This window comes from Rhizophagus irregularis, chromosome 7 (genome assembly GCF_026210795.1).
Source record: "Rhizophagus irregularis chromosome 7, complete sequence".
Taxonomy (NCBI): domain Eukaryota; kingdom Fungi; phylum Glomeromycota; class Glomeromycetes; order Glomerales; family Glomeraceae; genus Rhizophagus; species Rhizophagus irregularis.
In genome coordinates this window covers 2,377,393-2,392,816 of record NC_089435.1, presented here as the reverse complement: position 1 = coordinate 2,392,816, position 15,424 = coordinate 2,377,393, and the positions used below count along the sequence as shown (strand labels likewise).

The 15,424-nt window shown below is 25.8% G+C and overlaps 4 protein-coding genes across 4 annotated transcripts; 3 read left to right on the top strand and 1 right to left on the bottom strand.

The window, feature by feature from the left end:
- Positions 1 to 1,209: 1,209 nt before the first annotated feature.
- OCT59_027322 (uncharacterized protein) lies at positions 1,210 to 1,782 on the bottom strand (the record flags this gene model as incomplete). Its single annotated transcript, XM_025330122.2, has 1 exon — positions 1,210 to 1,782. The coding sequence occupies one exon, from the start codon at positions 1,780 to 1,782 to the stop codon at positions 1,210 to 1,212; it is 573 nt and encodes a 190-aa protein (XP_025184069.1).
- A 7,962-nt stretch (positions 1,783 to 9,744) lies between these two features.
- On the top strand, positions 9,745 to 10,993 carry OCT59_027321 (uncharacterized protein; the record flags this gene model as incomplete). Its single annotated transcript, XM_025331671.2, has 4 exons — positions 9,745 to 10,126; positions 10,207 to 10,565; positions 10,637 to 10,760; positions 10,830 to 10,993. The coding sequence occupies 4 exons, from the start codon at positions 9,745 to 9,747 to the stop codon at positions 10,991 to 10,993; spliced, it is 1,029 nt and encodes a 342-aa protein (XP_025184070.1).
- Positions 10,994 to 11,031: 38 nt separating this feature from the next.
- On the top strand, positions 11,032 to 12,067 carry OCT59_027320 (uncharacterized protein; the record flags this gene model as incomplete). The annotated part of the gene is made up of 2 exons (XM_025324837.2): positions 11,032 to 11,985; positions 12,050 to 12,067. The coding sequence occupies 2 exons, from the start codon at positions 11,032 to 11,034 to the stop codon at positions 12,065 to 12,067; spliced, it is 972 nt and encodes a 323-aa protein (XP_025184071.2).
- A 1,129-nt stretch (positions 12,068 to 13,196) lies between these two features.
- On the top strand, positions 13,197 to 13,990 carry OCT59_027319 (uncharacterized protein; the record flags this gene model as incomplete). Its single annotated transcript, XM_066136875.1, has 5 exons — positions 13,197 to 13,215; positions 13,296 to 13,304; positions 13,407 to 13,471; positions 13,544 to 13,617; positions 13,687 to 13,990. The coding sequence occupies 5 exons, from the start codon at positions 13,197 to 13,199 to the stop codon at positions 13,988 to 13,990; spliced, it is 471 nt and encodes a 156-aa protein (XP_065993317.1).
- Between the last annotated feature and the right edge of the window lie 1,434 nt (positions 13,991 to 15,424).

The following is a 15,424-nucleotide window of genomic DNA, read 5'->3' as shown; positions in this document are numbered from 1 at the left end:
TTCAACAATAGACCTCATGATTTTGACCTTTCTTTAGATATTTGTAAAGGATTGAGACCGAAAATTGTTGAAGACACATTACCCGCTATATATGTTATATATGTAAGATTAATGAAGAGGTGTTGGGATTCTGATCCTAATAAAAGACCAACAGCTGACGAAACCATTCCATACTAAGGTCAATACAGCCATATTTAAACCCTGGTACGGTCATGAATCCCCTAACGATAAAGTATAGTGACTATCAGAACGTTTAACTGAGTAGGATGTACAAACATACTCCTTTGAACTGCAATCTAATATTCCCATTTGATCTTTTCTTCTCGTGAAAATTATCATGCAATTTTGACAGTTTGCTCTTTCTCTCCTATAAACTTAGTGTTGATACAGGAACATATCTGTTATATTGTAACCACAAATCCTATCGCTATAACGAAAAAAAATTTTTGTGGAATAATAAGAAGAACTGCATCGTAGCTCAAGAAACTAACGTAGTAGTTAATCGATAAAAAAACAGTATATATTATTTAATATCATTAAAATCACTTTTTCGGTTTATTTAGATTTACCCGTTCCTGGTATTTATAGTTTTATTTTTTTTTACTAGTTACATATTAATTATTTTTTAATACTAATTGGTTCCGAAAAGAGCGTCAATCATCGCTAGTGAATAAAATTATTTAAACTTTTAATCCGCCAGGATAAACGAAGAAACTAGTACGTGGTGGTGTTCTTCAACAGTTTCAAGAAATTACAAGAGGCTACCAACTAGTTGGTCATCGCTTACGAGAATAGAAAATAAAAACCTACTATCAAATTAATAAAGTATTATAAAGAAGAAAACTATATATAAATGTAAATGAAATATATCGAAAATAAAAAAAATACTACTAATAATACAAAACCAAAATAAAGTAAGAATAAAATTAAAAATAACCACTAGGTCACTACACCCTGTGGCTTCATTATAATAAATATATAAAATAATAAAATGAAATTAATTAAATAAGCCTTGAACAAGAAAACCATTCTTTATAGAGAGGCAAAGATCATTTAATTTACGCTAAACAAATTAATAATTATGTAAAAAAATAAATGAGTTATCATTTCATAAACAGATTTTTATTAATAAATTTTTTTTACACAACATTTACTTTATTTTACCAACATACCAACAACAATTAAATTTAATAATTAGCCTCGTAGTTCTTAGGGAGAATTCTGGAATCCCATATTTCCCATATCATAAGAAACAGTTCCGTCTACTGAAATTGAAGTTGTATTATAGGTGTCATTATTTGAGTATACTTGGGAAGTTGGTTGAGTAGTATCGAAGTATTGTTGTTGAATGTTATCTTGTTGATAAACAATAGGATGTTGGACTTGTTGCTGAATCTGTTGCCGAATTAGGGATTGTACATTATAATGGTACGGCAACTGGTAATCAGGGACATGAGATAGATTAATCCTATTATTCAAAATTTGAACATTTTCTGATGGATTTAATTCAGAATAAGTAACACGATAGATACGAGTATCGTTTGGTAAATAAAAATAAAACTCAAATGTAGTATTATTAGGCGCAAGAGTCGTAGAATTAATAGTATTAATGTGCAAGGTGTTTAAATTCGTATTAGATACTCCAACATTGTTAATTAAAGTATGTTGGATGTTTTCATTATTATTATTATTATTAGAAATTTGTTGAGGAGAAGGGCTATTTTCAGTTTGATCCGTTTGTAAATTATAATAATCTTGTGTATTTTGGTTATTTGAATTCATGTTGTTCAAATCCAGATGATAATAAGTAATTAATATAATTAGGAAATTTAAATTTAAAAAAGCAAATTAATTTTTATTCTTTAATCAAAATGGAAGGTTTTTATATTTTTTATAGACTTCTATTTAAAAAATAGCGGATATTTTTGCGGTTTGTTTATATATTAAGGTGAATATTTCGAAACGAGGGGTAAATTATTGATCGGCATAAGAACGGAATTATGATAGCAATTAATTCCGCTCCACAAAAAAAAAAATAATTTAGTTTATCTTATTACGTAAATAATAATACAAAAAATAAACATTAAGTATTAAAATATATACATAGCCTGTGTAAGAATGGAATTATGATTCCGCTCCACAAAAAAATTTTTTTTAATATAATCTATTACATAAATGTATAGTCTGAAATGTAAACAAGAAACTAAACATTGAAGATTAACCAATATATAAAAATATATATAATCTGTTAAGAATGGAATTATGATTCCGCTCCACAAAAAAAAAATTTTTTAATTTAATTTATCTCATTACATAAATATATAATCTGAAATGTAAAAAAGAAAATAAACATTAAAGATTAACAAATATATAAAAATATATATAACCTGTTAAAGAATGGAATTATGAGTCCGCTCCACAAAAAAAAATTTTTAATTTATCGTATTACATAAATATATAATCTGAAATGAAACAAGAAATAAACATTGAAGATAAAAATATCGGTCATTAAATTCTTAATCGACTGAACAAATAACTTTTAATGAGATATCCAATATTGAAATCATTATTAATAGCATTAATTCCTATTGATCATCGCAGTATTGAACTATGATCGAACTATAACTCAGTTATTGGACGGTTTTCGACCGATATCTCTTCAATAACCTTACAATGTTATTTTTACTGTTAATAATAGAGAAATAAGTATATAAATACAAAGAGATAATATTTTCCATCCAATAATATATATAAACATTGATTAAAATAAATATAAATAAATATATATACTGTATATGAGTTTAAAAAATTTAATTTGATAGGTTCAATCAGCAGCCGTGAAGATCATTGATATTCATGACTCCCCGTGAAATAAGTAATTTACATATAGCCTGTGTAAGAATGGAATTATGATTCCGCTCCACAAAAAAATTTTTTTTAATTTAATTTATCTTATTACATAAATATATAATCTGAAATGTAAACAAGAAAATAAACATTGAAGATTAACAAATATATAAAAATATATATAACCTGTTAAGAATGGAATTATGATTCCGCTCCACAAAAAAAATGTTTTAAAATAATTTTATTACATAATTATATAATCTGAAATGAAACAAGAAATAAACATTGAAGATAAAAAATATCGGTCATTAAATTCTTAATCGGCTGAACAATAACTTTTAATGAGACATCCAATATTTGAAATCGTTATTATTAATAGCATTAATTCCTATTGATCATCGCAGTATTGAACTATGATCGAACTATAACTCAGTTATTGGACGGTTTTCGGCCGATATCTCTTCAATAACCTTGCAATGTTATTTTTACTGTTAATAATAGAGAAATAAGTATATAAATACAAAGAGATAATATTTTCCATCCAATAATATATATAAACATTGATTAAAATAAATATAAATAAATATATATACTGTATATGAGTTTAAAAAATTTTTGATAGGTTCAATCAGCAGCCGCCGTGAAGATCATTGATATTCATGACTCCCCGTGAAATAAGTAATTTACATATAGCCTGTGTAAGAATGGAATTATGATTCCGCTCCACAAAAAAATTTTTTTTAATTTAATTTATCTTATTACATAAATATATAATCTGAAATGTAAACAAGAAAATAAACATTGAAGATTAACAAATATATAAAAATATATATAACCTGTTAAGAATGGAATTATGATTCCGCTCCACAAAAAAAATGTTTTAATTTATCGTATTACATAAATATATAATCTGAAATGAAACAAGAAATAAACATTGAAGATAAAAATATCGGTCATTAAATTCTTAATCGACTGAACAAATAACTTTTAATGAGATATCCAATATTGAAATCATTATTAATAGCATTAATTCCTATTGGTCATCGCAGTATTGAACTATGATCGAACTATAACTCAGTTATTGGACGGTTTTCGACCGATATCTCTTCAATAACCTTACAATGTTATTTTTACTGTTAATAATAGAGAAATAAGTATATAAATACAAAGAGATAATATTTTCCATCCAATAATATATATAAACATTGATTAAAATAAATATAAATAAATATATATACTGTATATGAGTTTAAAAAATTTAATTTGATAGGTTCAATCAGCAGCCGTGAAGATCATTGATATTCATGACTCCCCGTGAAATAAGTAATTTACATATAGCCTGTGTAAGAATGGAATTATGATTCCGCTCCACAAAAAAAATTTTTTTTAATTTAATTTACCTTATTACATAAATATATAATCTGAAATGTAAACAAGAAAATAAACATTGAAGATTAACAAATATATAAAAATATATATAACCTGTTAAGAATGGAATTATGATTCCGCTCCACAAAAAAAATGTTTTAAAATAATTTTATTACATAATTATATAATCTGAAATGAAACAAGAAATAAACATTGAAGATAAAAAATATCGGTCATTAAATTCTTAATCGGCTGAACAATAACTTTTAATGAGACATCCAATATTTGAAATCGTTATTAGTAGCATTAATTCCTATTGGTCACCGCAGTATTCCTAATGATCGAACTATAACTCAGTTATTGTACGGTCTTCGACTGAAATTTCTTCAATAACTTTACAATAGCCCTGTTCATTTCCGGTCGGTCACATTTTTCGGTCGGATTTAAGTTAATTTTGATTGGGCTGATCAGTTTGTACAATGCAACCATTTTCTGAACTTTTAGCCCAATTTTTTTGGGGTTTTTTGGTCGAACGCCAAAAATAACCAACCAAAATTAGATAATTTCTGTTTACGTGACATTTAAGAAAAAAATATATCAATAGAAGGAGTTTGAACTAAATTTCAATCTAAAGCAGTTCAATTTGCGATCGAAAATAAAAAAATTTTATTGGATAATTTTTGTACAACAAAATCCAACCGAAAAATGCAACCGACCGGAAATGAACAGGGCTAATAGCCCTGTTCATTTCCGGTCGGTCGCATTTTTTGGTCAGATTTAAGTTAATTTTGATTGGGCAGATCAGTTTGTACAACGCAACCATTTTCTGAACTTTTAGCCCAATTTTTTGGGGTTTTTTGTTCGAACGCCAAAAACAACCAACCAAAATTAGATAATTTCTGTTTACGTGACATTTAAAAAAAAATATATATTAATAGAAGGAGTTCGAATTAAATTTCAATCTAAAGCAGTTCAATTTGCGATTGAAAATAAAAAATTTTTTCGGATAATTTTTATACAACAAAATCCGACCGAAAAATGTAACCGACCGGAAATGAACAGGGCTAATATGTATAAATAAATACAAAGAGAATGTATTGGTAAAGCCTAGATAACATTATATGAACGAAATAAAAAAAGTATAATCACGATTTCAAGAGTTTTCCTGATTTCAAGGGGCGAATTTTTTGGGGGACGATGATTTAGCAAATTAATCCCCTTTCGCACTAAGTGTCACTCATGATTAATTTTTGAAAATTGCGAGTGATTGCTGAGTTTATACTTATTTTCCAGCAGTCTCATATAGATAACCGGGAAATTTCTAATTTTAGTTTAAAATAGTTAAAATAGTTAATCACACCCCATGAAATAATATTAAACATGACAAGAATCACACAGGGTGCCTGAAGCACCTAGCTAATTGACGTGGAAATGTCCAAAAAAATAATTTTTTATTGTTATTACAATAAATTTATAGTTTTGATATTAATACAGTTGTACTACTATACTACGTAAAATTACTGTATAAATTAATAAATATACGGAGGAATGATTGAATGATTGAATGATTTCTTACATAATGATCTAAAAGTCAATATGTGTACAGTCTCATATAATTTGAATCGACCTAAATTATTAAAATTTTAAGTTGAATTAATAATTTTATTAATTTAATTCAGTTTGTTCCTCTATCAATAGAGAATCAAGTACGATAATGAAAAAATTCGATGAAATTAAGAAATTAATCAAAAAAAAGAAATTTGAAACGAAAATGCCCACAGCACTAAAGATAAATTAACGGTTACACAGCAAAGTTTGTTTGCTAAATTTTTAAGAAAAAACTAATTTTTTTAAAGACGTCGGTTAATTAGGAACTATAAAAAAAGAAGAATTAGGGTTGTAAAATTGTGTAGTAATAGCGACTAAAATAAAACTCGATAGGTCGTATTCCAATTTATAGGGGACATTATTTAGGGTAAATTTCATTAAATTTAGAGAGCTTGATGGATTGCTTCTTTTGTACGGTGCAGAACCTCTATAATAGGAACTTAAAAAAATTTAAATAAAATTTAATTTTATGATTGGATTTTAATTTTATAAAAAAAATTAAACTCTATTTATTAAAAAGAATTGATTTATAAAATAAAAAAAAAGTCTCAATTTTTCAGATTATGTAAGCATCACGTAATACATATATTAACCAATCAGAAATTAGGATTTTATAAGTTATATGATATAAAATTTATATAATATATTTATTTATTATATTTCATTATAAACTGATGAATTAGGTATACGATAATGAGATTTGTATTTTATTATATGTATTTTTTGACTAAATTAAAGTAAAATTACTTAGTTTTTGAATTTTTTCATTTATAAATTCATCTGAACTGTCTTTTAAATATTCACTTGATGGTATATAATTATCATCTATAACATTAAATTGACCTATATTTAAACAACCTTATTCATTAAATCTTTTTTTGCAGTTTTAAAATTTTTTTTCTTCTTGGCATATTAAAAAAAAAATCTGTACATTAAATGTAGCTAAAAAAACGTGTAATACAAAATTTAAACTAGTCTCAATTTTGACTAAATTTAATCAATATATTTAAATTACAGATTTTAAACAGCTAAAACTCAGCCAAAATTTAATTTAGAAAAAAAATAACCGATAATTTTTAAAGCTAATGGTCATATCTATAAAAATTATCGGTTAAATTTTTTACTTTAATATAAAAAAATTTTTTTTAGGAATTTATAATCAATCAATTGTTACTATACATAAGTAGTTGAGTATAGAGGTTCTGCACTATAAGGCCAAATTTTCTCAGTAAAAAATTTCAGCTAATTCGGCCAAAATTGACAGATTTACCTACAGTATGTAGGAAATGCAGATTTTGATGGAGGCTCCGATTGTTGCATGAATTACAAGGACGGCATGGTTACGTTAGACTTAATTATATGATTAAAAAATATTGTTATCTAAAAGTAGAAAAGCTTCTTTATTGCTTGCGGCATCTAATTTTTTTCCTTAGTCTAATACCAAAAAGCGGTTAATCAAAAAAATGTGACTTAATGATCAGCGTGTTACTATGTTATGCGGGGACTTCGTCCCCCATTATTTAATTTTTTGTATTGAAATATTGAAATCAAATCTATGAGTTACATTTTACTGGCATTTACAAAAATACTCTAACTGAAAATATTTATAAACCAAAATTTTTAAATTTTTTTTTTTTTTGATACAAATTTTACAATTATTTAATGACAACTAACATTATTTATCTTTTTAAATAATGCAAGTAAATAATACGTAGTATGTATTATTGATTATATATATATATATACACTTTTAACAATTTGCAAAGAAAATCTAAATTTCAACTATCTAAATTTGAAATTTGTGGTAAAAAAACTGGTTATACATTATTGCTGATGGAAGGTGCAATATTATTGTTTTGAATCAGGCTTGCATTCACATTACATTTGCAAAGCTCGCAATGCAAATTCAAAAACAGCCAAAAACAAAAATAATCCAAAAAAAAAGAGATTTAAAAACATCACAAAAAAATAACTAAATATGCGGCCAGAATTATAATTTTGTTTTTCATAAATTTTCGAAAAACTTACTAGTAATTCTTGTGTCTGCACAACATCCCTAACATTTTCGTGCAGATGCAAAAGTAGCAAAGATTGTTAAGAGGAGCAAGAGTGAAAAAAGTTAAAAGTTTCATTTTGATTCTTGTTGATCGTCATTTCGGAAAATTGATTTTATTATTTTATTTATTTTAGAAAACAAATTACTCGAAAAAATTTTTTGCGAGTGTCATTAACCGATCATATTGCATTTTCAAAGCGAATCATATATATTAGAATTTTTTTGATATTGTTTATAAATAATTGAATTGTCGGTTAAAATTTGTATCTGTCTTGAATGGGCCTAGAGTGTCTGTAGGAATTTGCTTTTTTTATCAATATTTCTTTTATAATTTTTTTTTTTAGCGTATAAACTATTTACTAAATCAATTTTTTACAAAGGTCATAATTTTTGAATATTTGCGACTGGCATTACCGACATAATGGTGTAGTTGGCCAAAAAATAAATTAGTCGCAACGTGATCCAGACCCGGCTCAGGCGTAGATCGTCGTTGTAATGCTATAATAATATTACCTAGAAAGCAGTATTATATTTAGAATTATAAAATTTTTAGTATTTTAAAATAGTATGACGTTGTAAATGTAACGTCCGAGATGACGCTAAAAAAATGAGTTATTAGGTCAAGTGATTAAGATATCAGGTGATTATTTTGTAGATCCATAAGTATAAATTTGAAGATAATTTAAAAATGACTTTACGTTTAAGGAAATAGATTATGAATTAGTAATGATAAACATCGTTTGGATAATGTGGAACAATACTTTTTAGCAATGCATTTAGTAAATATTTAGTTTTTAAGGCAACGCATAATATAAACAGTTGTAGGTTGAGTTTAACAGATTACTATATTGGGATTCTTATAAATAGCAGATAATTTGATCTTGTTAAAAAGAGGGTACGAATCTTGAGAATTATTTAAAATTTTAGGATAAATATTTGACCGTTATTTTTTTTATTTATTTATATCATTAATAAAGTATTATTTTGTCAATATCTAAGGTGGCAACGTGACTTATCATGGGCTTAGGTATTACATCGTGGAATTTCAAGGGATTTTCTGCGATTAAACCGGGTCCGGATGATCGGCAATCAGGAATTCGGCTAACTACACCATTATGTTACCATATAACGACTAATTTCATATTTTTTCTTTAAAAAAAAAATGGTTTAAATATTATATAATTTCGTAACTCATTAAATTTTTTAAAAACAAAATAAAATAAAAAAATATAATTTAGGAAAAACTAAATTTCATTGTAATTTTGCAAAAAGGCAAATTTATGTCGATCCGTTTATCATGTGGACTGTGGACCTGCTGCAAAATACAAGGGAACCTGCAGTGGCGTAAACTAAATTAGGAAGTAGAGTTTTTTTTAAACAAAGAAAATGGCTTGTCAATTTGTCATTTGTCACACTGATTCCCAGATATAAGAGATAATCAATCATTTGCATTTGAAAATTAATTTTATGAATAACACAAGAAATTTCAAACAAACAAAAAAAACCCTACATTTGTTGTAGAAATTAGAAATATAAATACAAACATTTTTGCATCTTCTTGTAAAGGTAATTGGGCGTCATTAGTTTCTATTTTAGTAAGAACCGTACTTGATAATGATTTAGAAATTGATGTGGCAATATCAGTATGTGGAAATTGCTTACACAAGTGTTTAAAAATCACTATAAAAATATTTTTTTTATGCAGGAGGCGCAAATAAAAAAGCCCAAATAACTTTTCACAACAAAAAAATTTTTTTTCTACGTACAGTCATGCATGTTACACAAAATAACATATAAATCGCAAATGGACGAGATAAAAATTATTTCTCTGGCAATAAATTTATATATTTTATAAGCGATTACCAATGGATAACATTCCAGTAAAAATTAACAATGATGCTGACAAAATCGAAATCGATGTTGATAAAGATGATGTTGATAAAATATTTATCTTCAATGATATCGATGATATAAATGATGTTGACAAAATATTTACCCTCGATAATAAATCACATAATGGTAAACCTATTACTAAGATAGAAATATCACCAAATGAAAAATACCTTATTACTTATAGTAAAGAAGATCGTTCAATTGTCGGTTGGAATGTTGAAGATATAGATAAGGTTCAACTTAAATTAGATCAAACTGTTAAAATTAATGAAGATGAAATCGAAAGTTTGTGTGTTTCTGATGATAAGAAACTTGCTTATGCTACTTATACTGATCGTAAATATATTTCTACTAGTAAGTGATAATTATTTGATTATGTATTTATTAAATTATGGTAATTGATATTTATTTTAACATTAATATATTTTTTTTAGTAATCGATATGAATAATAATAATGAAAAAATTGCATTAAATATAAACACAAAAGTTGCCAAACTAATAGATTACTACTGTAACTTTAATTTAAAAGGTGAACTTATTTTATATATTTTATATAGTAATTTTGGTTCTGTAAGTTTTAGAAATCATAAAACTATTTGGATTTATCCCACGCAAACTGAAAATAACAAATGGGAATGTAAGAGATTTTACGAGACGCCTGAAGATTATGAATTAATTAGTATATCAAAATATGATAAAGTTTACCTATTTTCAGATGATTACATTTATGAATGGGATATTAATACTGAGAAAACTGTAAAAATATTTGGTAATAATAATGACAAGAATAAGGTAATAAATATTATAAAATTATTTTCAAACTGACCGATAATTAAATATATTAAATACTATTTATTGTTTAGTTAAAAACAAAAGATATTGGAATATTCAGTAACAAAAAGTTTATTTTTCTAAAAATCAATGATAAAATCATCATTTATTCAATCGAATTTAGAATTCCTATTACTTCTTTGGATACAAATAATGGTAACTATTTTAAAAATTTTATTTATATTTTAATTATTATTCATATTAAACCATTATGTTCTTATTTAGATATTCGACTATATAATTTTATGGATTATAATGGTTTATTTCTTTTACCTTCTTTATTCTATTATACACCGGATAAAGAAATCAAATATTGCTGGAACAATAAATACAAAAATAGATTTAATCAAACTTTATTTGATAAACCAACTGATGAACAAAAAATTTAGTTTTTGGAAGTGTTTGGAAATCTAAATTTAAAGAAAAGATGTCAGAAACGAACTTTTCATCCAAAAATTCTGATGAATTAAATATAGAAAATAATAAAATTATTGAATGTGATGATGACGATAAAATCAAGAAAACTTACGAAACCATAAATATTCATTCATTTATGGATACCGCGTCTACATTATTTCAAAAAGTCATAAGCGATGATTATAGTGATGATAGTGATAGTAAAAAAAAATCAACTGAATTGATTGGAAATTTAATTAAATGGGATATATGTGTTGATGACAATAAAATTGACCTAGCAGTTTCCACCATTAGTAATCATAATACTGAATGGAATTTAATTATCAGGAGAACTGATAACTATTATTGTCCTTATAAATTTGTACTTTCTAATGGTTTTTACAATGATCATGAAATAATTGCAAGCTCATTATTTAATAACAATGATGTTGTTATATTAACAACATTTGGTATTCTTATTTATACTTTTAGTGAAAATAACAAGTCTATTTCTTTAAACTATTTTTATTTTATGAAATTTGTTTATTATTCAGTACCTGAATTTGTCAGAAAAGACAATATGAATATACTTCAATATTACAAAAAAATATTTTCAAAATCTACTTTACCATTACCAAATTCTGATAGTTTTAGAGTAGACGGATGGGTTTCAGTTATAAAAAATAATAAGTCAAGTTTTTTGAATTATGGAGTTGAATTATTAGCATTTGCAATTAAAGAACATAAGTTAGAATTAATTGATGAGATTTATAAAAAATGTATGACTTATTTTAAAGAGGATTTAATGAACAATAAGTCATTTCTAAGCATTATCACTTCTGCAATGCCATTACTAGATGAATATTATCCAGAATATATTCTAAAATATTCATCGGAAATGAATATGATCATAGATTCTTCTTTTTATAGTATAGAGCATCGAAATAAAAATTTACATCTTTATTCTTTTTTTCAATTTCCCCAAGTAGCTAATTTATCTCAATCTCTTTTATGGACAAAATACCATTATAAATTTTATTGCATAATAGAAGATGGAGATTTATTGATATTTATATACTTAATTATATGTGTTATTCAAGTTTTAATAATACTTTTAACTTTACCCCTTTATTTGACTACATTTTATATTTTATCAAAATACAGTTTTATTAATGACATTTACATTACAGATTTATTTTCCCTTGTTTACTATTTCCTTTCTTTGCTTTTTAAATATCTCATTGTTGAACCTTTTAAAGATGTAACAACAACACCAACAATCACTTTCATGATTCCTTATATTAATTTTGTTAATTATTCAAAAGATTATAACTGGTTTTTAGAATTAATTAAACCTCAACCTAGTTTATTTACTGAAACAATAAATAGAACTATCTATAAAACATGGAATGGAGAGGCAATAATTAATTTTAAATGGAATACTTATGGAAAATATTATTATATAATGATTTGGATTTTATTTATGACATTACTTGGATGCTTTACTGCTGCTGCAACAATTCCTCAGAAATATATCAATGAAGAAGTTAGACAACAACTTTTTATTGCTTCAATTATACTTGGATTTATTCATCTGATTTTTGAAATTCGTCAATTTTTTTATAATATTATTAAGTGGTTCTATAATTTTTGGAATATTTTTGGTAAATATAAAATATTTAATTTAATTATTTTACAATATCTTTATTTAAGAAAGTGAAATTAATTATATAATATTTTTAAATTACAGATATAATTGCTTATGTGCTTTCAATTTACACTTCTATTTACTGGCTCATGACAAATGATAAGAATGATAATTATCTAATTACATTGCTTTCTTTTTCATGCTTATTTTTGAATATAAAATTTTTGTTATTTTTTAGAGCTTTTGAATATTTTGGAGTATATTTTGCAATTATTATTAGTGTTGGAAAAAAGATTTTTTCTTTTTTAATAGTCTTATTCATTATTATAATAAGTTTTGCACATGCATTTTATATTTTATTATCACCAAAATCTGAAGTTTTACTTGATCAATATAATACAAATAATAATGATCCAAATAATCCTTGGAAGTTAACACCTAGTTATGGTCAAATAATTGATGGAAATATAAACTCCAACCCACTCATGATTCAAATACCTGATGAAAATACAAACATGTTTATAGATATTAGAACATCTCTTTTTGCTATGTATTTATTTTTAACAGGTATATTTCAATTTTTTATAATTATATAATTATACAAAAATAGTTTTCTAATAATTTCAAGCAATTCTTATTATCAATAGGTGATTCAAGTGCATTATCCAATTGGTCTTATACAAACAATCCATCTATTGCAGTATTAGTTGTTTTATTTTCCCTCTTAATTGTTGTATATCTTATGAACTTGTTAATAGGATTACTCAATATTGCAATTGAAGAAGATAATAATAGAGTATCATATTTGATACAGAAAGCAGAAGTAAATAATATTAATATTAATCATTCCATTTCTGTAAAAATACTAATATATCTCAATTTTTATTTTTTAAAGATTTTGGCTGAGATTGAATTATTTTATCTATTACCACATCAGAGACGTTGGCAAACATGGTTTCCTGAAGTAATGTATGTAATTTTACTTTAAAAAGAATTTAATGTTATGATTTTATTAATTATTCAAATTTATTTTTCAAGACATTATTATGCCGATGCTGATAAGACTCGAAAAGAAATTGAAAGATTGATTGAAAAGGGTGAATGGGATACTAAGGAACAGGAATTCGCGGAGATGCGGAAAAATTTATTGGACAAACTTCAAATTAAACATGACCCTATTGACAATAAGGTAATATTAAAGAAATTAGATAAGTTAGAAGAATTAGAAAAAACTTATGGTAAGACATTAGATAAGTTAGAGAATTTAGAGAAATCAGATAAAGAAAAATTAGAGAAATTGGAGAAATTGGAGAAATTATTGGAGGAAATACGTGCAAAATAATTTTAATATTATAATGATAAGTTTGTAATTATAAGAAAATTAATAATAAATTGAATAAATATATTTTATGTTTCTCTCTATAAATTATATAAATTTCTAAATTTATTCATTTGGGGCATTATATCAAATGATAACAAATATTTACGAACGAAACATCATGATCGTTAACGATAAGAAAATACGGCTACTGCATTTCTATCTAATAATTCATCTCGTCCTATCTTAGATGGCGATCCAAATCGGATGATATCACGATAAAAAAAAGAGATTGATAATATTGAAAATTTATCATTTTATAATTCAGTATTACATAATTAATCTTACTAATATGATATAAAAATAAGTAAAGAAAATAACACATCAGAAAATTCGCCAATATCATCGCGGATGCTAAAACACTAGATTCATATAATAATAATTCCTCCCTATAGCAAATATTCCAGCAGGATCATCCCTTGACCATTATCAACTGGCCTTTGACGCAAGATTGGATGACATACAACGAACTGACGATATATGTAGCTCGGACAAATCTAATAAGATGGCCTTCTTAAACCACATTTTACCATGTGGCGAGGTGCTCGCTGCACATTATCCATCGCTGTACGATTCTTCTCAACTTCCTATCAAATGTCCTATATGCAAGACCGTCAATGAATCAATGATACAAATTCTCATCTCGGGTTTTGTCCTTCGTCATTGCCGAAATTGAACGACATCACAAAATACAATTTATTGGAAAAAATAAAAGAACTTAATAATTCTTACATCGATAATTCACGTTTGTCACGTGAATTCGATGCTAATCATTTTTTCTCGAATATTACTGATCAAACAATCCAGCGTACCTGATTATACATACTCTGGTTCCTCAAAACCTCACCGACCTCGTCCATTCTTATGTTCGAAATTTTTCTAAAACCAAACATTTAATTATCAGCTTTATGCTTCAATTTCAAACTTTTTTTTACAAAGCCATTTGGTTACGACTTCAATAACCACTTTGGGAAAATCCCTTGGCCTCGACAAGAAAAAGAAGCACCTTCATCGCGCTCACAGACGTCGCCTTAACAAACACTTAGCTCGTTCGCATCCTCGCGCACACATAACTTCATCAAATCATTACGTGACTTTATCTCGTGTGACTAAAAGAAAGTACGACCATCTGAAATCTGAATCATTTCGATGACCGTTTACGACTACAACATTATTACCACACTCGCAACACAAATGGTCCTTTAACTCCAGGATGGATCATACTCATAACTTCGAACTATCTTCACGCGGGTGGATGGAGTGGTTTTATTCACGACTGCCAGGATAGACGGTCGTTTGAAAATTTACATTCGCAGTTTATAGATTATTTTTCTTTCTTATCTGTATATTTTAACTTAGTATTTTATATTACATCTTTTAATTTTTCTTTTTCTTCTG